The sequence below is a fragment of the Neoarius graeffei genome, chromosome 19, assembly GCF_027579695.1.
Source record: "Neoarius graeffei isolate fNeoGra1 chromosome 19, fNeoGra1.pri, whole genome shotgun sequence".
NCBI classification, from domain to species: domain Eukaryota; kingdom Metazoa; phylum Chordata; class Actinopteri; order Siluriformes; family Ariidae; genus Neoarius; species Neoarius graeffei.
This window is the reverse complement of record NC_083587.1, coordinates 56,029,805-56,055,270: the sequence shown is the minus strand read 5'-3', so window position 1 is coordinate 56,055,270 and position 25,466 is coordinate 56,029,805. Positions and strand designations below refer to the sequence as shown.

The following is a 25,466-nucleotide window of genomic DNA, read 5'->3' as shown; positions in this document are numbered from 1 at the left end:
GCATTAAAGCGGCACGAAAACCCGTCCACTGATTATCTTCTGACGAGACACACCTGTTAACTGAAAAGCATTCTAGGTGACGACCTCACGAACCTGGTTCAGCTAATGCAGATAGCGTGGAAAGCTGTTGAATTCAGAATAACGACAAAATGAAATATCTGCTGCCTGCTTCGCTCACCGAAACTCTTGGATGTGAAATTAATTTCACTCGATTCACAAGTTCCCAGGTTTCGATGCCTGAAATGAGTGAGGCTTCGTAGGATTTATTTTCCAGCGTGAACCGAAAACAGGATGTAGACTTGGACACATAACATTAAAAAAATAATAAAATAAAAATAACCACAGTGTTACCAATATATCCAAATCGACCTTACGGGGTCAGAAAAGTAGCTTAACTTCTTAGAAAAGGTAAATGATTCAAATAGCTTCCTTTCTTCCTGCCCATCATGAGTCCTTCAGGGTCGTGTACTGTAGCGAGCTTCTCTGTGCTCCACCATTTCAAATCAAACGTGCTTTTATTAAGTTCAACTAATCAATAATGAAGTTTATCGCCAACTATTCATATCAATTTTTACTGAACAGCTGGTACAGCTGGATTTTGAAGACACGAAAGCTGATTTGATTACCTCTGTGTTTTAAATAGCATGTCCTTTCGATACCGTGACGAAAAACAAACGGGGGGGAAGGGGTAGCGGAGGTTGCAGTGTTCCTTTTTATCTTCCACTCGCCCGACCACGTAAACCCTGTGCTCCGCTCATGAGTCATCAGATCAACTCTCAAACAAACACTCTCCTCTGCACATGTGCTCCACTGCCTCTAATCCTGAGGTGAAGCTTCTTCTCCCACGCTCACCTACCCACCAACACCTCATTCTCATTCACACACGCAATAGATTTGTGGGAGAATGGCGTCATCAGATCTTCCACAAAAACGCAGCTTCGAGAATCAAGGCCACGCAAGAGGAGGAGAAAAAGGAAAAAAACCAAAGAAACATCTCATGATAAACATAAGAGTACGTCAATCACTGTGCCTCTGCGCAGCCCGGAGTCCCACACATGAAGGAAAAAAAAAAAAAAAAAAGCCTAATTTCAACTTCCTGCTGCCCGCAACACCCACAAAACACTGTTTTTAAAAACACGGCTTTAACCTTAAACCTTGAACAACTTTCAGAGAACAAAAAATCAAGCCTCAAATCTAAAAATCACACAGTGAAATCTTTTATTTATTACATCGGATTTTGAGACACGAATCCTGTACACGACACGAATCATGATGCGACCGTGATCACAGCCTTGCTTTCATACGATCGGAGACGAGCCGCTCGTACCGCTCATGCCGATGATATGTACAGCTCCATAATTATTGGCATCCTTGTAAAAACAGAAAAAGCCCTAGTGGTTAATTAGCATCATCTTAAAAATCACACTAAACGGTCTGAGAGTTCATGATGAGAAAGAAGGGGGGGGGGAGTTCTCGTGTTTTCTATTGGGTCGTGCGTTCAGGGTTTGCACGGCTAAGCAAATTCAAATTTTGTATTTGCATTTGGTCTGACTGGCATGATGAATTTGAGAACGTGAGGCAGGCGAGAGTTGAGGGTTTGGTGCTACAACGTTTGGCAGGTCAGACGGTGCTGAGAAAAATGTCGCGTGTGTCCCTGAGCTTGGTAATATGAATGAGCTCCATTCTGGGCCTGGGACGGTGAATGAGACTCTCTGTTACAGAAATATCACGATACTACAGCACGGGGGGGGGAGCGAGTGAGAGAATAAAACATGCACCGCTGCTCGTCATGGGAGGAAAATCAGACAGTCGTGAAAGTGAAACGAAGGGAAATGTGTAGGAGAACTTGATCACCTAAAATCAACAAACTTGTGCTAATGTCAGCCTTCAGGCTCTTTTCCTCTTAGTGTCGGTCTCCTGAGCACAAAGCACCTCTCAAAACTGTCCACCAACTCCATATTGCCTCTGCAGAGAGGCCCCTCTCTCTCTCTCTCTCTCTCTCTCTCCCCACACACAGTGTAAGATCTGTTTGCTACTGAGCCTGAAACATTTCCCAGGCCAACAGTCGACTCCAGAAGGCCCTGAGCTCTGAGCCAAATCGGCCTGAGAGAGAAAGATCACTGCGTCCAGCGTTCGACTGAGGACAGGCACGCGGTTAAACACGGAGAGGACGCTGTCAAGAAAAGTGCGATTGCACACTCCACAGAAACCCTCAGCTCCACACTCCCTGCTTATGCAATACAAGAGGGGCTGATGTTCCCGACAGGAAAAAGAGAAACCGACCAAAAAAAAAAAAAAAAAAAGCAGGCAGGGAGAGAGAAAATGGACGGACATGCTGAAAGAAAGCAAGCGAGTAGGAAGATCAAGAACGCATGAGACGTGAAAGCCACTTAAAATTTGTCTTCCCACCACTTCAACATAAATGTCCCTCACGCACACGAGAAGTGGGTGTGAAACCTGGCACAGGAGGAGATTAACACAGCCGCACAGGACTGTGTCTCAGAGCGTGGAGATGCAGGAGATCCGTTGAAATCTCACACACACCCTGTCCACACCACCTGGAGGCTGGAACACACAGCCGGGACGTCCCTCTCTGTTGCGTGGCACAATCGGTGACAGGAAACACCTGGCACCTCACGCACTGTTAACCACACCACGCCTAATGTCCACTGAGCCACCAAATTCACTAACCACCATGTATGAGTGTCGTCTTTCAGTTCGCTGTGATATTGTTAGTGTGACAATTTCCCTCACAGGTCTACTGTCCTCCTTTTACAGGTGAAATACAAGTTTGGATTTTTTCCAGATATTAAAACCTCCTAACATTCAGCAGCATGTGAGAAGCCTGCATTCTCTAAATTATAGAAATAAAAGAACTGCAATTATTTGGAATAATTGTGATGAACGGTACATTTTTTTCCCCCCATTTAAACTTCTTCACTGAAACCAGGTTTCTCCACTCTAACTGGTTTCCTCCATTACCCACAATGCTGTTCGATTAACAACTGACTACAATGCAGTGGGATTTCGCCTTCGTGTCATCTCTCTGTGTAAAAAAAAAAAAAAAAAAAAAAGATGCAGCAGCACATTCGTTCTTCAGGTTTGTCAGCTCCTCGTCTCGACACACTAGTCAAACAGATCAGCTTCGAGAGACTCAACTTTCATGTTAATTCCTCCATCATCGTCACAGCTGCACTACTTTCTCGAACCCCAACCCCATCAATGTATCTTCTATTTCTAGACTGGAAGTATGAAATCACTAAGCGCTCAGCACAGCCAGATAATTCTCCGGTGAGCAATTATCATTAGAAAGGAGATTTTAAATACATATAAAAACCTCTTGTAATTTTGATCAGTTTTGCCTATTTTTTTCTCCTCCACTGTAAACAAGCTTGCAATGTGACACTACAGCCAACACATCAGCATTACACCCACTAAACACATCAGAAAATTTTCAATATTTCAGTTCTCTATTTCAGCGGTCCCCAACCTTTTTTTGCGGCACGGACCGGTTTGATGTCAGACAATATTTTCACGGACCGGCCTTTAAGGTGTGGTGGATAAACTGTGGTATTTTCTAAATACAGTAATAAACGTGAATCCACTGTGTACTCGTATGCAACTTTATTAGCAGCATCCTCGTAACATCGCGTCAGCAACATAACATGAGTAATGTCCTCTCTCCAACATTCTTGGTCGCTGAGATAAGCGTCTTGACATGTGTCAAGAGCAGAGCATGTGAGCGGAGCGGACGAATTTTGAAAAGAGCGCAGAGCGGGATTTTTTTTTTTTCAAGGATGGGAAGGATGGAGCGAGGCAATGGCCCGCTCCAGTTTCGCCCCGTTACCGCTCACGTCACGAGTCTGAAGCATGCCCAACGTGGCTCAGAATGAATGACAGCGGTGTTTGTTTGCCACCTGCGCTCCGCCTGCTCATGATGCGTTTAGAGGCGGCTCGGAAAAACGCGTTTCCACGTGTTAAAAATTAATTAAGTGGTTGTAATGGCTGTAAAAAGTGCGGGGGACAGAGGGCAGAGATACAGGAAGTGCTCCGCGTCCGCTACGCGCATGCGTGCACATATTTTTTTGAGTGGAGTGGAGCGGGATGCAATCTTGGTGGAGCGCTGAGCGGTAACGGGTGAAGCGGCATGGTGCGACATTGAGCGGGGAGCGACCACCTCCGTGAGCGAGGACCGAAATTCTCGCCGCTCCACTCCGCTCACATGCTCTGGTCAAGCGTGAGTTATAGACGGATGTAACGGAGAGAATCCGGTCATTTTTCAAAATCAAACATCGTTCAGACTCAGATAATGAATGAAACGGAAATAGTGCAAGTTATTTATTCTTTGTGTGGCCCGGTACCAAATGACCCACGGACCGGTACCGGTCCGCGGCCCGGGGGCCGCTGCTCTATTTGACATGTTTCAGGCTGGACGACTTCTTTAAGGGAACATTCAGACATCCTGAACAGGGCTCGACGTTAACTTTTTAATCCAGTCGGACAAGCGGTGACGTTTCACTTGTCCTGACCGTAACCTTATTATTACTACGTATTTACCAGTTCAGTGAAAGGAAAGTGGTTCACAAAATTTGTCAAAAAGCAGGTCCCGTTATAATCATTATTCTTTAAATGATTTATAAATGTTTAATAAAACTCAAACTTTAACAACCAACAACAAGAGTGCTCTTGGAGCACAATATCCCCCGTTGGCAACTAAGGCCATAACTCTGGTAAAATGCGACTGAATTTAACAAAACTGCAATCTGCGTATTACCGTCATATAGCAAAGAATCCTGTCAAGTTTGGTGAAATTCCTCCAAAAATTGTGAGAGGAGTTGATTTCAGAAGAACGTACACCCTCATGAAATTGTCAGTTATTTAATCAAGGGTCAAAACTCTGGGAAAAATTTCACAAACAAAATTAAATCGCAATCTGCATATTACCGTCATATAACAAGGCCTTTTACCAAGCTTCGAGAAATTCGTCCAAAAATCATGAGAGGAGTTGATGTCAAAAGGCAAGCGCACTCATGAAATTGTCAAAGTATAATTTTGTTCATCAACGGCTCTAACTCTGGTAAAACGTGACCAAATTGAACGAAACCGCAAGATGCGTATTACCGACATATAACAAAGAATCCTGCCAAGTTTTGTGAAATGCTTCCAAAAACTGAGAGAGGAGTTGATTTCAGAAGGCGAGTACCCTCCCCAGGACAGACAGACAAACAGACGGACATCGTCACGACATAATCCCCCTTCGGGCCTTTCAGCCAGCGGGGGATAAAACTCTCCAATGCCCCATTATGGTGCGCGTGTTGTTCTAACCCAATACCTGATCTGCAGTTTTAATCGTCAGACTCACCCAAATTCAAGTCTTCTGGATTTCTAAAGTTAAATCCTGATTGTTCTGGTAAAAGTATAAATTAATTTAAAGAAATGAAACCAAGTTGGACATGATGAGGGGGACAGAATCACACCGTGAATGAAAACAAACCGTAAGCGAGTTCAGCACTGTCATAAAATTCCCAAAAAAACATTTTACGACATTTGTGATGATTAATGTGAACCACAGAAAAGAAAAATACAATGAACATCTGAATGAAATGAAGATTCGCCACAGATTTATTTTATTGGTGTTTGATCGCCATTTTGATGAATTCAGTCTAATAATCTATAATTAGATATTACAGCATGGTTACTTTTACACATGCACCTGCTGTACGCGGCTTCTCTAGAATTTCGTAAACACGGCCGGATCGGATCACTGAGGGGACTGAACTAGTTTTCCTGGAACTGTATTGATGCAAGTCTTGAATAATTACTATAAAAATGGTGATTTTCAATAAATATTCAACTCGTCCCGTCGGACAGACAGACGTGGACTTGACTTGTCCGGACCAAACATTTGGTTGTCCCGGACAGTCGGACTATCGTTAATGTCGAGCCTTGCTTGAATATTTTAGTTTGTCAAGAATAAACAAATGACATCAAAGCATGCAAAAGATGTTCCCTTGATCATCATGTAGCCCACAGATGGCTGCTAATCATACGGAGAAATCAGTGGTGTGTAGGCGACGCTTTTCTTTTCTTTAATCCGTGGGCACGACTTGACAGTGATGTCAAACTTAATAGGTCAGGGGTCAGACGCAAGCTCGCTCACACCCACCATGCTGAAGGTTAATGAAGATGTCAATGCTGAATTTCACTCTTTCAGTAATGACACAGCTGCAGACAAATTTCCCGTCAAATCCAAATTACAACATATTACCTTGGTCAAACCGTACCGATTAGTCAGAAAGCTGTGTTCAGGAAGTAGGAGTCAAATATCCATAACTCATCTTCACCGAGTGACAGAGACATATTCCCTTCACAGCAAGCTCAGACACAAGGATGACGTTCGTTAAGGCTATTTGTACGGAATCCCCCTGGCTTTAATTTCTGATGTATGTGTGTCACTTTAGCTCTCCAGTGGGGTTTCCCAACAGCTGCCAGGACAAACCCACCTGTCCACCGTGAGGTACACGAGGTAGGAGGTGTGATTTACAGGTCACGCTAATAACCCTAAAAGCAACCATCTCCTTACAAAAAAAAAAAAAAAAACCTCAATCTTCTTAATCATAACCTTGCCGTAACACCTGGGGGTGGGCTGTTAAAGGAAAATAAATCAATCAATGACAACACGGTGTGACATGATCCAACATGAATCAGAGTTGCTGTTACCCCTACAAAGTTAATTATTTTCCAATATCAGCACATCCCAGAGTGTTTTATTTCTCTTACACCACAGCAACATGACCATGAATAAATATTCCAATTAATTAAAAGAACGACATCATACCTAATGGTTAAAAAGTATTACTCCAACCTCATGCCAAAGATTCCCAGGATCCGGCTCCTCACGGACCCTGAGCATGATGACTCACTCACACAAGACGAATTAATGACCTATGACGCTGACGGGAGTAGGAAAGCATAATTACATGAAAAATCTGCTCCACAGCAGAACAATTTAATCTGGTTCTGAGAGTTCTGCTCTCCCCAAGCTGAAACATGGACTCTTCGGTGATCAGTGAGGATGAACAACCGGTACTCTAACCCTCTTCTCTGTTCTTGCACACCATTCTCAGCACGACACTTAAAAACAAACGCAGCAAACTGCACTCCCGCTTTACTTGTCGCTGTGGTGGTACCATCTTCAGGACCTTTCGTATTTAGCTACATCAGTAGTCCGTAAAAAGTCATCCTGAAACGGCATCAGAGTTCTGACTGGACTGCGCACGTTGACGGCCTTCGATTTAAAAGAGAACTGAAGGCAAATTTTTATTAAAATATCGGAATGTATTTTTGATCGCTATTTTGTCGCTGCTATAGCAAGTTATGAGTGTTTGAAATATGCTATGTAATATCTCAGTCCATGTCAAAGCGATGGCCGTAAACGAGATTCGTTGAGACCTGTGCGAGACATCGTAGGACGGAAGTAAAACGTACAGAGGAAATCAAAGTGACCGACGTCCGCCAACGTTGTCAAAAGACGTCCGCGCCCTCTTTCGATTGCTGATGTAATCAAGCCGGAGAGTTTGAAAAAGTCGGCAGTAATCGTCATTTAAACTCGTTTTTGTACAATATTTCGTTTGGAAAACAGTTTTCAAAATGGCGGCACTGACACCTGACTGACACTTGACGTTTCGAAGTCTCGCACAAGTCTCGTGAAGATCGCGCGGATAAGCGACGCCTGCCGTGGACCAAACGAACTAAACTCAAAACGGCTAAAAACCGAATAGGCCGATAAGCATAATATTTAATTGCAGTTAGTTGCCAATACGAGTCACGATATAAGGTTACTAAAACCGAAAACGTAACTGAATAACACGTTAATTAAGGAATAAAGCAAGTTTAAAAATGACTTCAGGCCTCCTTTAAAACAGGAAGTCTGATATGACATGTTGAATTGTTTCAGAAATTTATAAAACCGCAACCAGCGTTCTGAGATGCACTGTACTGCCTCGAGAACAAAGAAAAGATTTCTCAGCACCACGTTCACAATATCATAAACGACAAGACGCTGTGTCTTTTCTGGAATTTAAGCTGGCGGTGACTGAGAACAAGAGGGTCATCAAGCAAAAGGAATTTCTCGTGATTGAGTGGTGGATCAAATAATACTTTTTCTTATTGATGGAGCACAAGTCCTGAGAGTGTATAAAGACAAAACTGAGCAGCTTGAAGTTGGTAAAACACTTCTGAAATCACAAAAGCACCAAATTGCAAGTTCCAAATGAATAAATTTAAAACATTTTTCTCAACCAATTGACGGAATTCTTTGTTTGCAATCACGTTATTTTTTGCCTCCTGGTTCATTTCCGATTTCCAAGTCACGGGCAACGATCAAAGATGGCGTCCAAGCCAAGTACATGTCCGTCGTCACCTTGTGGAAAACACTCGACATCTGACTGGTAACGGACGAGAACCAAAAGCAGAAATCAAGAGATCAAGAACAAATATTTATGCGATGGATTGGACCCCTACAACTTTTTAAAAAAAGGTTGGCTTTTCAAGCGATTTCAACAACTATCCAAACAATTTTTGTACATTTCCAAATTATCTGGTCGTCCAAACATCGTTTTCCACGAAGAATCAAATGAAAGCTTTCAAAAGTCTTGAAGCCTGTAACTCTTTCATTTGTAGCTGGGTTCATGATGCCGGAATAAGACTTCTTTAGGACGGTAATCGTTTTATTTCTGCAAGGGTGAGTGACGTAAGCCGAAGTGTGGCATGTGATTCGAGTCGGCGCGTCTGTCTGCATTTTTGCAATGATAACTTTTGATTTTAGATACATAAATGCATTGATGTACATGCTGTGCCTTTAACAAAATGATCGCCGCAAACACGAGCTTGTGGACTCTCAAGTCTTCTCAAACACAATGTTCACGAGCGATTTTTCACGGCATCTTTTTGAGATTTTCCATTCTGCTTTTGGTATCCGATAATACCTTTTGTCTTCTTCCTCGATTTGAACATTCAAATACAGAGCAACAATCTGGCACATTTGGAGGCGAAACACAAGAAGCTCCTGCAAAGCGACTGGAAACAAATATGATGCCTGAACGTCAGCTGGAAATCTGAATACATGAGGCAGATCACGACCGGAAGTGACATCTATTGCAAACGAAGAACAGCGTCCTGAAAGATGTACAGCCAAAAAAAAAAGGACTCGCTGCGTCCGAAATCACTCACATATCGTGAGTTCGCCATTTTGTAGTGCTGTCCGAATGTATAGTGAAAATTATTACACCCTATATAGTGGACTCATCATATCCCACAATGCATCGTGAAAATTAGAGTATAACCATCACGCACTGCCCAAGTTGTGGCGTGACAATGGCACGGAGGAAGAAACACATTATAAAAACGGACATTCAAGTCCAATTAAAAATAGTAAGAGAATAGAAAATAAGCTAAAATAGAATAAGACAGATAAGGCCATTATTAAAAAATGTCCTGTTTCCGGTCCACCGGTCGGGTGAGTGCCGTTTGTGCGGTTGAATTTTTTTTTTAAACGCCAGTTTTTCGACATTTTTTCGGGTTCGTAAATCTAAAATCGAACTTGAAATGTACGCATTCCGCGCAGAATATAGAATCGAATCAGCTCTGCGCATGCGCCGTGCGGCACAAAAAAATGGCAGCCACCATGAAGGAAGGAGATCCGGAGTTTTCAAACATTTGCTTAAGTGTGAAATCGCAAAATGGTATTCTAGCGAACAACAAAATAGTAAAGATTCAGAAAAACAAATAATTCAGTGATCATTTTAATAGTGTAATTTCATCCGAACTCGGCCTAACGGTCGATTTAGAACTACAAAAAGTCCGTGTGTCGGACCATCACAAACCGTTACTGGAAAATTCGTTTGATCTTGATCCATCCGAGACGTTAACAAAACTCGAAAGCGGTTTGTATGCGAAATTCATTACCTACTTTGTTAATGACCCTGACAGATCTGTAGGAGAACCTAATAGATCTATTCAAAATGAGAACGGAACTGAACAACAAAAAAAAAAAAACGCGTTTACGGAACTAATGCAGGTTGGCTGGACAGAATTAAAAACTGTCTGTAGCAAATAAAAAGAACGAATGACAAAAAAAAAAAATCCCTCCCTCCCTACTGAAAATTGTTTTGCTCACCCGGTGGACAGGAAACAGATTTTTTTTTAAGGATGGCCTAAAATACAAGAATAAAAGTTAGACTGCAGAGCAAGGAATTAATCAAACGCCTCAAATTTGATTTAATAAAAGGCAGCGGCAAAGAAGAAAAAGTATTCGGCCTTGATTTAAAAGAACTGAAAGATGCAGCAGACACAAAGCACTTTTCATTTATTAATGTAGGAAATTATACGCTCAGTATAATATGGATTTATCACAAAAATACATGCGTGTGTTTATTATTTTGAAAACCCACCAGCTGACTGATCTGGCACGTTTAAATTGTGCGACAGCAACGACGTAAATAACGTCGCGGTGGAGTAGTGTCCGAAAGTGTGTTTTTATTTTACCAATGAGCTCACTCGCTATATATAGTCCTCTATACAGAGTTCCCTAGATAGTGAGTAGGGGATGAGAGTGATTTCAGATACAGCTGTTGTGTTTACTGCTTCCGTTGAAGAAGATCCACCTCCGGGGTGGGACTTGTACATCAACCGCTTTTCATTGGACAAACAAAACTAGAACGGCGGCTACAATTATCAACAGTCCATAATTAATTATCGACACCTTTTCAGATTGACCAATAAAAAACTATTTTACAAAAGGAGAGTTTCAGTTATAACCGTTATTACTGGGTAATTAATCAATCAAACAGAAGACCCCCTCCCCCATCTTGTCATCTGATGACACAGCTCGTTACCAGAGATGGAATTTTTTTTTAGCACAATCAGCAATTTTTCAGAAAACCCAGACGTTATCGTCGCAGATAAGCATGGTGGAAAGATCATGGACATGTTTCTACTGATCAAATTCACTGATATTTCATGAACTTGTCGAAACCTACTTTGTTTCTTACTCTTTCATTTCACAGTTGCCGTTTTGTATCTAAACGCGCGTTTGAGAAGTCACGTGAGGGGTCAATAATAGAGATCACTTTCACTGGTGTCCACCATTACAGACACGCTGTGGAATGAAGTGACATTTACAACCCTTACGGATCGATCTTTGTGTAACCTTGTTGAAGTAGATGAAGTACTTTATTAAAAATAAATAAAAAGTGCTGTGATTTATAATAATTATTTTTCTGATCCATAACAGAATGGAATGTTTATAGAGTATTTGGAATCTGATTGCAGTAAATAGAATTAGACCAGAATTAAATTCCTAGCGTATAAAAAAAAAAAAAATGCACGCTTGAAATATTCAGATTTTTCTATTCCATTCAGAAAATATTTTTTGCAGTTTGTTGTAAATATCGACCACATACTGTATTACAATATCAGTAGACATTTTATTTTTTGATTCAAGGAATGACATGCAACTTTTGGCCTGGATTTTCATGTATTTACAACCGCAATTCCCTGTTGACATTTACTGGTAAACTACAAAACTTGAAATTAATACAAACAACAACTAATGATTAACTAAATGTGATCTACGAAAATACTTAAAGTGGAACAAAAAGATTTTCTGACGCAGGTTAAACATCAGTTCATCCGTTTACAAACATTAGAATTACTTCCTCATTTACGTAAACACTGACCGATATATTTATATAAAATATATTTTGTACTCGAGCGGCGGCTACAATTAGACACCTTAACGATCTTTTGGCCGTTGCAAAAGTAGAAAAGACTTTCAATACGTAAATCGTGCATGAATAGTTACTCAAACTCTCACTGGAAAAAAAAAATTAGCTGATTCTTGATTACTTATCAGATCACGTGACACCATTTCACAAGTATTGACACCTTCGTCCACAGTTATCGACATCCAGATGATTATTAGTAAACAATAATCATCAGGATGTAGTATTAAGTTAACAAAAAGAAAGCATAACTTTATTCATCACACACTTGTGAAATTCCTCTCTGCATTTAACCCATCTAAAGCAGTGAAAACACACATACCCAGAGCAGCGGGCAGCCATGCCAACTGCACCCGGGGAGCAGTTGGGAGTCAGGTGCCTCGCTCAAGGGCACCTCAGCCCAAGGCCGTCCCGTATTAACCTAACCGCATGTCTTTGGAGCGTAGGGGAAACTGGAGCACCCGGAGGAAACCCACGCAGACACGGGGAGAACGTGCAAACACCACACAGAAAAGCCCTCGCCAGCCGCTGGGCTCGAACCCAGAACCTTCTTGCTGTGAAGCGACTGTGCCGCCCAAACGTAGTTTTATTTAAAATTTGTTTTACATAGACATATTTAATCCAAAATATTTTTATATAAATATAGAAGAGTTCGGCATGACGTCACCAAATGGTCACGTGATATTTTGGTTGGCAAGAGACTACTTATAAATGGCCGATCGGAGTTATCAGGTCATTAATTAATTATGGTAGTTTCGTGTTATCGGCTGCACATATAGATTTGACAAGAATGATCCCAAGAGCTTTTACCATATTCCAAAGAAACCTGAAGCTCGCCGGAAGCTTTGGATCGCAGCAATTAAGCGTGACAAGTGGGAACCTACTGACAACGACCGTGTTTGCTTTCGACACTTTATACCTGGTAAGACATGATTTTTTAAATTATTTTGTTTTGCAATTTAATATTATACTAGATAAAATTTCCTCATCAGAAATAATTTGTTGTGCTATGACATTGCTTAGACATTAACCAAAAGATGAGTAAAAACGCACGAATAGCTGATTTGTACGCAGTACACGAGTACGATTTCCGTAAACGCACTCACGGCAAATTTATGTACTTTTTGCAGTATAAATATTTGGCATTAAAAGATTGGTCGAACTTTTCATGATATGTATTTGAAGATAAATAGCATAGCCTGGATTTAAAACACTGCTTGTGCATTCTAAACGTAGAACTTGCTTAAGTTTAGTACTGTACTGTATATCTCTGGTGTGTGCGTGTGAAGCAACAACACTGATGTTTTAAAACATCAAGAGTTTGATTTAAATACATACACAAAGTCTGTCGGACAGAAGCTTTGCTGCATATCTCTGCTTTAGCATCAGTTGGCAACGAAGTTGCATACTGCGATAAATCGCCACGAAAACTAGGTGATGTTATTTTTTCGGCCACTGTGAATGGTTCTTGCCAACCAATTTTATGTGCAATATTACATCATGCTCTAGTTTGGCAAACTCCTCCAATATAGATGTCGGTGCTTATGTAAATTAAGAAGTAGTAATTCTAATGTTCGTAAATGAACGAACTGAATGTTTAACCTGTCAGAAAATCTTTGTTCTACTTGAAGTATTTTTGTAGATCACATTCTGTTAACCATTTACACCTTTGTTAAAAAAAAAGTGTTCTTGGCAAATCTAAATAGGTCTCGATAATTGTAGCCGCTGCTACAAATACAAGTCTGCGCAAAGCAAATTTTAAATAAAAACTGTGTTTTAATACCACATACTGATTTTTTTTTTAAATAAATATCATCTGGGTGTCGATAATTGTGGACAAAGGTGTCCAATAAAGGTTTAACGCCGTCACGTGACCTGATACACTAAGTAATCAGGAATCAACTTTTTTTTCCCCTCCCCAATGGAAGTTTGAGTAAATTATTGAAACACAATTTACTGACTTAAAAGAATTTTTCAACGGCCAAAATATCGTTAAGGTGTCGATAATTGTAGCTGCTGTTCCAAATACAAGTCTGCGTAAAGCAAATTTCAAATAAAAACTGTTTTGATTACTTAATACCACGTACTGATTTTTTTTTTAAATAAATATAATCCGGGTGTCGATAATTGTGGACAAAGGTGTCCAATAATTGTTTAACACCGTCATGTGACCTGATACACTAAGTAATCAGGAGGAATCAACTCTATTTCCCCCCCTCAATGGAATTTTGAGTAATTATTTTATACACGATTTACTGACTTGAAAGATACTTTTTCAACGGCCAAAATATCGTTAAGGCGTCGATAACTGTAGCTGCTGCTCTAAATACAAGTCTGCGTAAAGCAAATTTCAAATAAAAACTGATTTGATTACTGAATACCACGTACTGATTTTTGTTTTAAATAAATCTCATCTGGGTGTCGATAATTGTGGACAAAGGTGTCCAGTAATTGTTTAACGCGATCACGTGACACCTTTGTCCACAATTATCGACACCCAGTTGATAATTACTTAGTGACTAAGTAATCAGGAATCAACTTTTTTCTTTTTCCTCCCCAATGGAAATTTGAGTAATTAATTATTTTATACACAATTTACTGACTTGAAAGATACTTTTTCAACGGCCAAAATATCGTTAAGGTGTCGATAATTGTAGCCGCCGCTCGATTATTATCTATTACGGACGTTTTTAAGGTCTAGTGACGAAATATATATATTAAAAAAAAATTTTAAAGAGGTATAAAAGATGAATATGAATTATGAAGAAGCAGAAAGACAGACCTTCAGACACTGAGATTTGTATTTACCTGAAGTTCCGATTTCCATTCATGAGGCTCTCTGTCCGGTTCCTTCCCCGGCTCACAGAAGAAGAAAACTCCGGCTTTCAGAGAAAAAAAATCCAAAGAAAATCCCAGGTACACCTAAATATGCGATGTGTCAAGACTCTCGGTTAGAAATGGCGTTACTTGCGGGGCGAAAACGGGCCGCCCCGGGCTTCAGGCTCACTCTTCCGTCTCCCGGCGTCTCAAGCACGGGCTCTCGGTCACTCTTCACCGCTTGCGCCCTGACAGAGCGACGGGAGCTAGCTAACTGTCCAGGCTAGCTCGTTGGAGGAGAGATTAACGCCCAGAAATTCACCTCAACTAAGTGTAACAAATGCAGCGGAACATTTTTATTCATTTATTTACTTATTTGTTTTTTGTTCGTGACAGGAATAGCTCGCGCGAAAAGTAGCTAAAAGTTGAGCTAGCTCGGTGCCATGCTAACTCAGGCTAACCAGCTCGCTTAGCCGAAATTCCCATCCGAAAAGCGACCCTTTTCCTCAACAAATCTAAAAACTATTCAAATGAACCAGGTTCTTGTTTCCCCGACACTTAATCTCGTCCCTCCGCGTCGTCAAAATGTCAAATCCAGAACCCGAATTTTTGTCGCCGGGTTCTCAGACAGTCCCTCACTCGCCTCCTCAGGGGCTCTGACTGGCTAAATATGGTGAGAGCGTTAATCTATGACGACCGACGCAGCAACGTTTGACAGATGAACGCTGATTGGTGGACGGCTTCACATCCACGCACGAGAGCCTGTAAATACCAGAGCGCTCATTGGTCAGTAATCAATGACGACATAGGAACCCCTAAAAGGATTGCGTTCATTGGTCGACAGCAGAAGAGCTGTTTGTTATAAGGCGGGGTTTGGGAGCAAAATGAAGAGAAACATACGTCACAGGAATTAAACTTTTTGCCCCCTTGAATTGTTCAGGTTGTTTTTTTCCCCTCAAGTAATTGAATGTATGGGTTTTTTTTCCATCATATATTATGAAAAATAGCAAATTCATTAGTACTTCAAGCAGGAACACCGTTAGGGGCTGAAAGTTAGGACAATTCTCATGCCCCTTTTCCACCAAAGCAGTTCCAGGGCTGGTTCGGGGCCAGTGCTTAGTTTGGAACCGGGTTTTCTGTTTCCACTGACAAAGAATTGGCTCTGGGGCCAGAAAAACCGGTTCCAGGCTAGCACCAACACTCTGCTGGGCCAGAGGAAAGAACCGCTTACGTCAGCGGGGGGGCGGAGTTGTTAAGACCAACAACAATAAGACCGTGAAAGATCGCCATTTTTAAGCGGCGAGAAGCAGCAGCTGTACAAACGCGAAGTCATCCATTATTATTATTGTTGTTTTTGCTTCGATAGTCGCGCCAAGGTTTAAGCAAACGTAGCGACGTAATGACGTGGCACCGCGAGCGATGGAAAAGCAAACTAGTTCTCAGCTGGCTCGCAAGTTGAACGAGTTGTGAACCAGCACCAGCACTGGCCCCGACCCAGCCCTGGAACTGATTTGGTGGAAAAGGGGTATCAGAGGGCCCTTTGTTGCCCCTTTTCCACCAAAGCAGTTCCAGGGCTGGTTCGGGGCCAGTGCTTAGTTTGGAACCGGGTTTTCTGTTTCCACTGACAACAGAACTGGCTCTGGGGCCAGAAAAACCGGTTCCAGGCTAGCACAAACTCTCTGCTGGGCCAGAGGAAAAAAATGCTTACGTCAGCGGGGGGGCGGAGTTGTTAAGACCAACAACAATATCAAGACCGCGAAAAATCATTTTTAAGCGACGAGAAGCAGCAGCTGTACAAACGCGAAGTCATACATTATTATTATTGTTGTTGCTGCTGCTTCTTCCATGTTGTTTTTGCTTCGATATTCACGCCAAGGTTTATGCAAACGTAGCGACGTAACTGACGTATACAGCGACGTAATGACGTGGCTTCCCTTAGCACCGCGAGCTATGGAAAAGCAAACTGGTTCTCAGCTGGCTCGCAAGTTGAACGAGTTGTGAACCAGCACCGGCCCCGAACCAGCCCTGGAACTGATTTGGTGGAAAAGGGGTATCAGTGCTGGATATCCATCCATTATCTGTAGCCGCTTATATCCTGTCCTACAGGGTCGTAGGCAAGCCGGAACCCATCCCAGCTGACTATGGGTGAGAGGCGGGGTACACCCTGGACAAGTCGCCAGGTTATCGCAGGGCTGACACAGAGACACAAACAACCACTCATGTTCACGGTCAATTTAGAGCCATCGTGCAGCCTAACCTGCATGTCTTTGGACTGTGGGGGAAACCAGAGCACCCGGAGGAAACCCACGCAGACACGGGGAGAACATGTAAACTCCACACCGAAAGGCCCTCGCCGGCCACTGGGCTCGAACCCTTACCTTCTTGCTGTGAGGTGATAATGCTAACCACTACACCCCCCTCCCTCAGAGGACAAAGAAAAAAATAAATTTTTTCATCACATACTTGTGGAATTTCCTCTTTGCATTTAACCCATCTGAAGCAGTGAACACACACACATACCCAGAGCAGTGGGCAGCCATGCTAACAGCACCCAAGGAGCAGTTGGGAGTTAGGTGCCTCGCTCAAGGGCAGCTCAGCCCAAGGCCGTCCCATATTAACCTAACCGCATGTCTTGGAACTGTGGGGGAAACCCACGCGGATACGGGGAGAACATGCAAACTCCACACAGAAAGGCCCTCGCCGGCTGCGAACCCAGAACCTTCTTGCTGTGAGGCGACCGTGCTAACCACTTACACCACTGTGCCGCCCAATATTAACATTATTACCATGTGTAAGTTAAATTAATTTTTTTTTTTAAATGAATAATTTTGTCTCTTAAAACAAGCAAATAAAACAACCTTCTGGTCTGGTTTTCCATTTTCCGCAAAATTATTAAACTAGATAATCTTTATATTTCACCCCTCTCCCTATTCATTACATAGTACAGTCTTGCATAGGCAGAGCATGACACTGTGTTAAGTTTGTTGCTTTCCAATCCAGCACTAATGTTAGCTGCGCCCAACAGAAGCAGAATTGAGGGTGAGCCATCAGTAGATTGGCATCATCATGAAGTCAAGTTACCAGAAATGTAAGGGGGGCAATATTATATTCTTTCATAGGGCCCAAAATTTCTAACGGCACCCCTGGCTTCAAGAAAGACCCGAGTAGGGTACAATCTTCCAGAAAGGTGAACTCATCTTCGCCAAACCAGAACACACTGATTCAGTCATTGTCCTACTTCTCATGCTGGAGTGAGTCATGCTGAGACAGCATCAGGCTGAGAAAGTTGGTCCAGAGTTCTCTTTTCCCAGCCACAGGCTTCAGGTCTTTCTGTGAGATCTCCAAGCCAAGTGTGAGATACAATCTCCCAAACAGGTTCCGAGTTTTCCCTGGGGTCTCCGTCCAGTGGGATATTTCTGATACCACTTCAACTGGCTCCTCTTTGTTTGGCAAATCTCTGAGGCTTTCCAAGACTGTCAAGCTGAGAAGGTCAGCCGAGGCTTCTATTTCCCCTGCTACAAATTTCAGCCACCCCTGTGGGATCCCAAAACACTCAAACCAACTGTCTGAAGTACACTATATGGCGAAAAGTATGTCAACACCTGCCCAATCACACTACATTTGCTTTTTGTTTTTTAATATCCCATTCCAGATTGAACATGACTATTTTCACAAGGTTAATAACCAGTTTAGCTCACACTGGGCCTTCAGATTTGGCATAAGTTTTACACCGGATGCCTTTCCTGATGCTTCCATCCATTCATAACCGCTTAACCTGTACAGGGTTGCGGGCAAGCTGGAGCCTATCCCAGCTGACTATGGGCAAGAGGCGGGGTACACCCTGGACAAGTCGCCAGATCATTGCAGGGCTGACACATAGAGACAAACCATCATTCACATTCACACCTACGGTCAATTTCGAGCCACCAATCAGCCAAACCTGCATGTCTGAACTGTGGGGGAAACTGGAGCACCTGGAGGAAACCCACATAGACACGGGGAGAACATGCAAACTCCACACAGAAAGGCCCCCGTCGGCCACTGGGCTCGAACCCAGAACGTTCATGCTGTGCTGCGACAGTGCTAAACTACTACACTACCATGCTGCCCCCCATCCTTCCTAACACAACTGTCCCCAATCTATCCGGGCTTGGGACCGGCGTGAAGCATGCACGGTCTTGTATAACCCCAGTAGCTGGGTATTTTATCTAACCTTCATGTCTTCGGACTGTGGGGGAAACCAGAGCACCCGGAGGAAACCCACGCAGACACAGGGAGAACATGCAAACTCCACACCGAAAGGCCCTCGCCGGCCACTGGGCTCGAACCCGGAACCTTCTTGCTGTGAACCACTACACCAGCGTGCTGCCCTAATCTAGTGCACGCCACGTAATGTATAACCTCTCTAGCAGGCCGTGGGTCTTCCTCAGGATCTCCCTCCAGTGAGCTGGGCGTCTTTGTAAGGTACCCCAACTATTTACATTTAGCTCATTTGGTTGAGATTTTTCTCCAATGTGACTTCCAATCGAGAGCCACAATTCACAACCTTCCGACCAGTTGCCTAACACCTTAACCATCTCATCTCATTATCTCTAGCCGCTTTATCCTGTTCTACAGGGTCGCAGGCAAGCTGGAGCCTATCCCAGCTGACTACGGGCGAGAGGCGGGGTACACCCTGGACAAGTCGCCAGGTCATCACAGGGCTGACACATAGACACAGACAACCATTCACACTCACATTCACACCTACGCTCAATTTAGAGTCACCAGTTAACCTAACCTGCATGTCTTTGGACTGTGGGGGAAACCGGAGTACCCAGAGGAAACCCACGCAGACACAGGGAGAACATGCAAACTCCACACCGAAAGGCTCTCGCCGGCCACGGGGCTCGAACCCGGACCTTCTTGCTGTGAGGCGACAGCGCTAACCACTACACCACCGTGCCGCCCCACACCTTAACCACCTTGGTCCATTTGATTCTTAAGAGCAGCATCTCTACTCCAAGGTTTTCCCAGATTGTTAAACTGAGAAAACCAGCCCAGCTACAGATTTTGGCTCCTCCCAAGAGGATTCCCAGACGTTCCCAAGCTAACTGCGAAAATATAATCTCTCCAGCAGGTCCTCGGTCTGGCTGATACAGGTCTACTGGGAGTTGAACAGGCAACACACTTATATTTCGTATAAATTACCAACAGAAGCTTGACGAGATCCGACTTCATTCCGTTTTGATGTCAGTGGGATTGGTGCACCAAATCTCAAACACAACTCTGGAGCCAGCTCTAAACTCAGCTGTTGGCTGACATTGATGACAAGATGTGATTTAATAAAAAACAACTTTTATTTCCGTTTAAAAAATAACCCTCCCCCCCCAACACTATTACATACAGAGCCAAAATAACTTTGTTCACGTGTACTTCCAAATCAGCCTATCGGGAAGTGCTAAGATAAGATAAGGGTCGTTCTTTTGCAGTGGCTTTGTATTGCTTTTACAGTGAGTGAGGTTGAGTCAAGTTAGATCTCCAGTTCCTTCTCTTTGGGTCTAAGGGGCTTTCACCCCCCATTTGAGGCTCCTTTGACTTGTGAGTTAAGTACTGCATCATGATATAAAACTGCTGGATCACATCAGATCAGATCAGAACAGATAGATCAGAGCTCTCACAATTCTATAGGCCCAACCATCAGAGGCCATATGAAGTTACAAATACATTTCAAGTTGATGTTGGCTGGAACGTAATACTTGTTTCAAAAAGTAAACCTATTCAACCGTTACATCCCAAGATCCTTTTGAAATTTCAATGGACCATGTGTGTGTAGGCGTGATGTTAAATTTTGCTTTGAGGTGCTTTTGAGGCTAAAATAAGTGAAACTGAAAAAAAAAAAAAGATAACCCCCCCACCCTTACAGTGACCCCTTGGTCGCAACCAAGGGGCAACAAGTGCAGTTACAATTAATCATAACAATTTACGGCATAGAAACAAAGGGAGCATGGGTACCGAGGATCCAGTCACAATTTCAACATGCAAGACATGAAACCACAATGACATGGATGGGTAAAGGGAAAAAAAAAAAAAGAAACCACACACACATACACACACACACGAAACTTCCGTTTCATGAATTCCTGTGTACATGGTACACATCTGGCAGAAATCCAGGCAGATATGTAGGTGTGTGCGCGCACGTACCATGGCTGCTACGTAGGAGGATGCGACTTGGGCTTTGTAATCATAAGGCTGCGTGTGTGTGTTTGTGCGTGGGATGTCGGAGAAGACGGGTGGGTTGTGCATGACCTGACCCGACGGCAGAGCTTTCGTGTTTCTACGTAGGAGAAGGGAAGGTGGTGGGTAGCTACATGGTGAGTACTTAAACACACACACACGCAAAAAAAAAAAAAAGTTCCTGTGTCCTTTGAGTTAGTGTGAGAATGAGAGAAGGCGGGAGGGGAAGTGTGTCACGTCCTTCTCGGAGTGTGGAATGTGCAGCGTGAGCAGAGCGCGCTCACGACGGCTTTGAAAAGACCTTGTATTGCTTTGTGTACAGACCAGTTTTGAGATGCTGGAAGGCTGTTGTAAAATAGGAAGGAAAGATGTGTGTGTGATCTTGCGTCTCTGTTATTTATCTACAGAGTGCCAGAATGCTGCCTGGTCAGTTTCCTCACGTACAGACAGTCTGTCTGAAACAGATGCACGTTTCCAAAAGATAAGTGCCTCTCTGAATGGCTGGCATCACATTTGGCTGGTTCAGAATGCTGGTTTGTGTGTTACGCACAACTTATCTTACATGCGTGGAAGTCCAGAGAGGCCATGCGTTTTTTGTTTTGGGTTTTTTTCTGACTTGTAACACCAAGATTTCAACTTTCTCTTAGAAGAAGAAACTGAAATAGGGACCTGGCTAGCACCTAGAAACAATACTAGCCTGCAAAAGTTTAAGAAACATTCATTCATTCATTCTTCAGGAACTGTTTTATCCTGGTTCGGTGGGTTCGGAGTCTATCATGGGAGCACTGGGTGTGAGGCAAGAATACACCCTGGATGTTACGCCAGTGGGACACCATCACAGACCAAGGTGAAAGTTAAAGATCTCAGTCAACCTAGGGTCATGTTTCTGGAAGGTAGGAGGAAACCAGAGAACCAGATGGAAACCCATATGAATATGACAATGTGCAAATCCTGGAAACCCTGTACTTCCTTGAAAATAGTACAAAAACAACACATCAAATATTGAAACTGAGAAATGTTATTTGAATTTGATGTTGGGACAGGGGCAACAAAAGATTGAAAAAAAAAATTGTGTAATGCTTAAAAAAACCCCAACTAATTGGGTTAATTGGCAACAGGTCAGTAACATGATTGGGTATAAAAAGAGCATCCCAGAGAGGCGGAGTCTCTCAGAAGTAAAGATGGGGAGGGGTTCACTGCTCTGTGAAAGACTGCGTGGGCAAACAGTGCAACAATTTAAGTATAACGTTCCTCAATGTAAAACTGCAAAAAAAAAAAAATTTATGGATCACATCAACTATGGTACATAATATCATGAAAAGATTCAGATAATCTGGGGAAATCTCTGTAAGCAAGAGACAAGGCTGAAAACTGACATTGGATGCCTGTGATCTTCAGGCTTTCAGGAGACACTGCATTAAAAGCAGACACGTGTCTGTCGTGGAAATCAATGTATGGGCTCAGGAACACTTCAGAAAACCATCATCTGTGAAAACAGTTCATTACTGCATCCACAAATGCAAGTTAAAACCAGATATAAACAATATCCAGAAACACCGCCACCTTCTCTGAGCTCTTTTACGATGGACTGAAACGAAGTGGAAAACTGTCCCGCGGTCTGACGAATCAAAAGTAGAAATTCTTTTTAGAAATCATGGACCCCACATCCTCCAGGCTAAAAAGGAGAGGGACCATCCGGCTTGTCATCAGTGCACAGTTCAAAAGCCAGCATCTGTGATGGTACGAGGGGGCATTAATGCACATGACATGGGTAGCTTGTACATCTAGGTAGGCATTATTAATGCTGAATGATATAAACACGTTTCAGAGCAATATGCTGCCATCCTGACAAAATCTTTTTCAGGGAAAGCCTTGTTTATTTCAGCAAGACAACACCAAACCGTTTTCTCCATATATTAAAACTACATGGCTCCATAGTAAAAGAGCCCAGGTGCTAAACTGGCCTGCCTGCAGTCCAGACCTGTCTCCCATTTAAAACATTTGGCGCATTATGAAGCGCAAAATACGACAAAGGAGACCCCGAACTGTTGAGCGGCTGAAATCGTATATCAGGCAAGAATGGGACAATATTTCCCTTTCAAAACGACAGTAATAGTTCCCAAACCTTTACAGTGTGTTGATAAAAGTAAAGGTGATGCAACGCCAGTGGTAAACATGCCCCGTCCCAACTTTTTTTTGAAATGTATTGCTTGCATCAAATTCAAAATGAGCATATATTTTTCAAAAAGCAATAAAACTTCTCAGTTTCAACATTTGATACATGTTGTCTTTGGACTATTTTCAATGAAATCCAGGGTTTCCATGATTTGCAAATTATCGCATCCTGTTTTTGTTTACAGTGTCCCAAATTTATTGAATTGGGGTTGTAACCCAGTCCATCTAAAAATAAAAATGTACCCAATTTCCACTTTACCTCAAATATAACACTAGCTTTAACTCAAACTTTAAGCTCCACTTTGTACCAGAGTCTGCAGACATGAAATTTCTTACTGATTGCGTTTTCCGCTTTTTTTTTTTTTTTTTTAACTCTGATGCTCTTTTGTCCATTTGTGATCTCGACATGGAGTTTGCACAATGATAAACCTGGAGGCAATTAGCTTCCCTGTTCTTTTTTTTTTTTAAGCTATATTAGCCTCAGAGCATCATTGCAAAACTAAACAAGCAAACTTCAGACGTAGTTTAGCTCGTCAACGACAACGACATTTGTTCTGGGAAGGAAACGGTGTACATTTCATTTGGGTTGAATTACTTTCTCCGTTAAGTCTATAGCTACCACTTTCGCCTCATCTATGTGGCATGCAGTAGAGCTTAAGCTGCCTATATGATCGAAAAAAACTAATGGAAGGAAGAAAGACTAAGGGACATTTGGGGGGGAGACACCACACACACACACACAACGTATGACCCCTTTGGACTTCCATATAAAACATACTATCTATTGTTATGCTAGTGCTGCCCCTGACTGACTACGGAGGCGTGTCTAAATAAGATCGGCTACACTCGAGAGCGTGAACACAACGATGCATCTCCAGCATCGACGGCGTGCTACGGTCCGAAGTACAGAGACAAAAACGCAACCGACTGCCTAGCTCACGGTGTCTAAAAGCTACCTCTAAGTGCTAAAATATTTCATTCAAGGCTGTTTAAAAATAAAAAAACAACAAAAAAAAACTTAAAAAAAAAAAAAGTGTCCATAGAGCAAGATTTAAAACAACACAAAAAAGTGTTGGCGCTTGTTTTCTCCGCTGAGCACTGATGCGAGACGAAGTGTCATAGTGGCAGTCAAATCTTCAGGTGGGTTGTGCCTTTGCTTCTTCTCCGTATTGCATATGAACATACATACATACATACATACATACACGGCGTGAAGGTAGTAAACAACAACAATACATTTTTTAAAAAAAACAACAATTTAAAAAAAAAAAAAAGTAAACAAGGCTCAGGCCTGCCAGACGATGGCACGACGCTGTTAGTTCTGTTGAGGTGTGTGGGATTTGTAGTGTGTACTGGCTCGAGTGCAGGGAAGTGACGAGGCTCTTCAGACCCCCTCAACATCAACGCGAGGTGAGGCTCTCAGGCGAAGTACATGGTCCTCAGGGTGTCGTGGTGAATCTGCACTGCTTTCGCCAGAGCCTGGGGGTCCCGGCCGTTACTCTGACCTGAGACGTGGCTTCCTTCGCCGCTACAGAGAGAGAAAGAAGCCGAACTGTAACTCGAGCACTCTTTACAACCGTGATGAGTAGAAAAGCATCATATAAGCAACCGCACAGCATGCTGAATCTTGACGCAGATCGGGTATGACTGCACAGGACCACATTTACATCATCCCAGGGTGCTAACGAGACCAAAAGATCAGTGTAGTAGCACCAGGTCATAACGGCCAAGGGTTCACGGGTTCTACATGCTCAGAAATGCATTCTTGGGCATTTCCTGGCACTTGCAGGCCTCCCTGAAAGTCACTCTTTTTTGGTAATAACAACAATAGGTGCATCATGCCCCTTTTCCACCAAAACAGTTCCAGGGCTGGTTCGGGGCCAGTGCTTAGTTTGGAACCGGGTTTTCTGTTTCCACTGACAAAGAACTGGCTCTGGGGCCAGAAAAACCGGTTCCAGGCTAGCACCAACTCTTTGCTGGGCCAGAGGAAAGAACTGACAATAACAAGACCGCGAAAGATCGACATTTTTAAGTGACGAGAAGCAGCAGCTGTACAAACGCGAAGTCATCCATTATCAGGGTTTTTTCTAGAAAAATTTAGTATGAGGGCGCTCACCATGGCGAGGGAGCGAAGCGGGGGGGGGGTATGGTGCCGGTTGTCCCCCCCCCGCCGTGCAAAGCCTTTGAAAAATGCTCCAATGGGACATTCTGAGGCTATCTGAGAGGGAAAATTATAACAAATTGTCTGTCAACATTGAAAAAGAAAGAAGTAATCTTCTTCTGCCCCGGACAGTCTTTGGCTTTCTTCCGCTTCTTGCCGCGATCTTTAAATGCCCAAGTGTCAACAAAAACAACTCGCAAACTACTTCTGTCAAAATCTCCCACGCCGGTGGGTGAAAGGTCATTCAGTCTCGAGAAATCTCGCTCTACAAGTCAGCTGACCGTGTATGTAACCCATGTCAAATCTCGCGA

General features: G+C 42.9%; 3 protein-coding genes across 3 annotated transcripts in view; 1 reads left to right on the top strand and 2 right to left on the bottom strand.

Annotated features, from left to right (window-relative positions):
- Window positions 1–15,251, bottom strand: part of ago3a (argonaute RISC catalytic component 3a) — a 113,713-nt gene extending 98,462 nt beyond the window's left edge. Inside the window, 1 exon segment of the mRNA XM_060900327.1 lies at window positions 14,592–15,251. Within this exon segment, the coding sequence (XP_060756310.1) occupies window positions 14,592–14,610 (19 nt within the window). The 5' untranslated portion in view covers window positions 14,611–15,251.
- hmgn2 (high mobility group nucleosomal binding domain 2) overlaps window positions 1–25,466 on the top strand; it is a 419,610-nt gene that overhangs the window by 198,610 nt on the left and 195,534 nt on the right. The gene's annotated exons all lie outside the window — the stretch shown is intronic.
- Window positions 19,952–25,466, bottom strand: part of ago1 (argonaute RISC component 1) — a 110,333-nt gene continuing 104,818 nt past the window's right edge. The window contains exon 19 of the mRNA XM_060900328.1: window positions 19,952–24,522. Coding sequence (XP_060756311.1) covers window positions 24,414–24,522 — 109 coding nt within the window. The 3' untranslated portion in view covers window positions 19,952–24,413. The remainder of the gene's footprint in view (window positions 24,523–25,466) is intronic.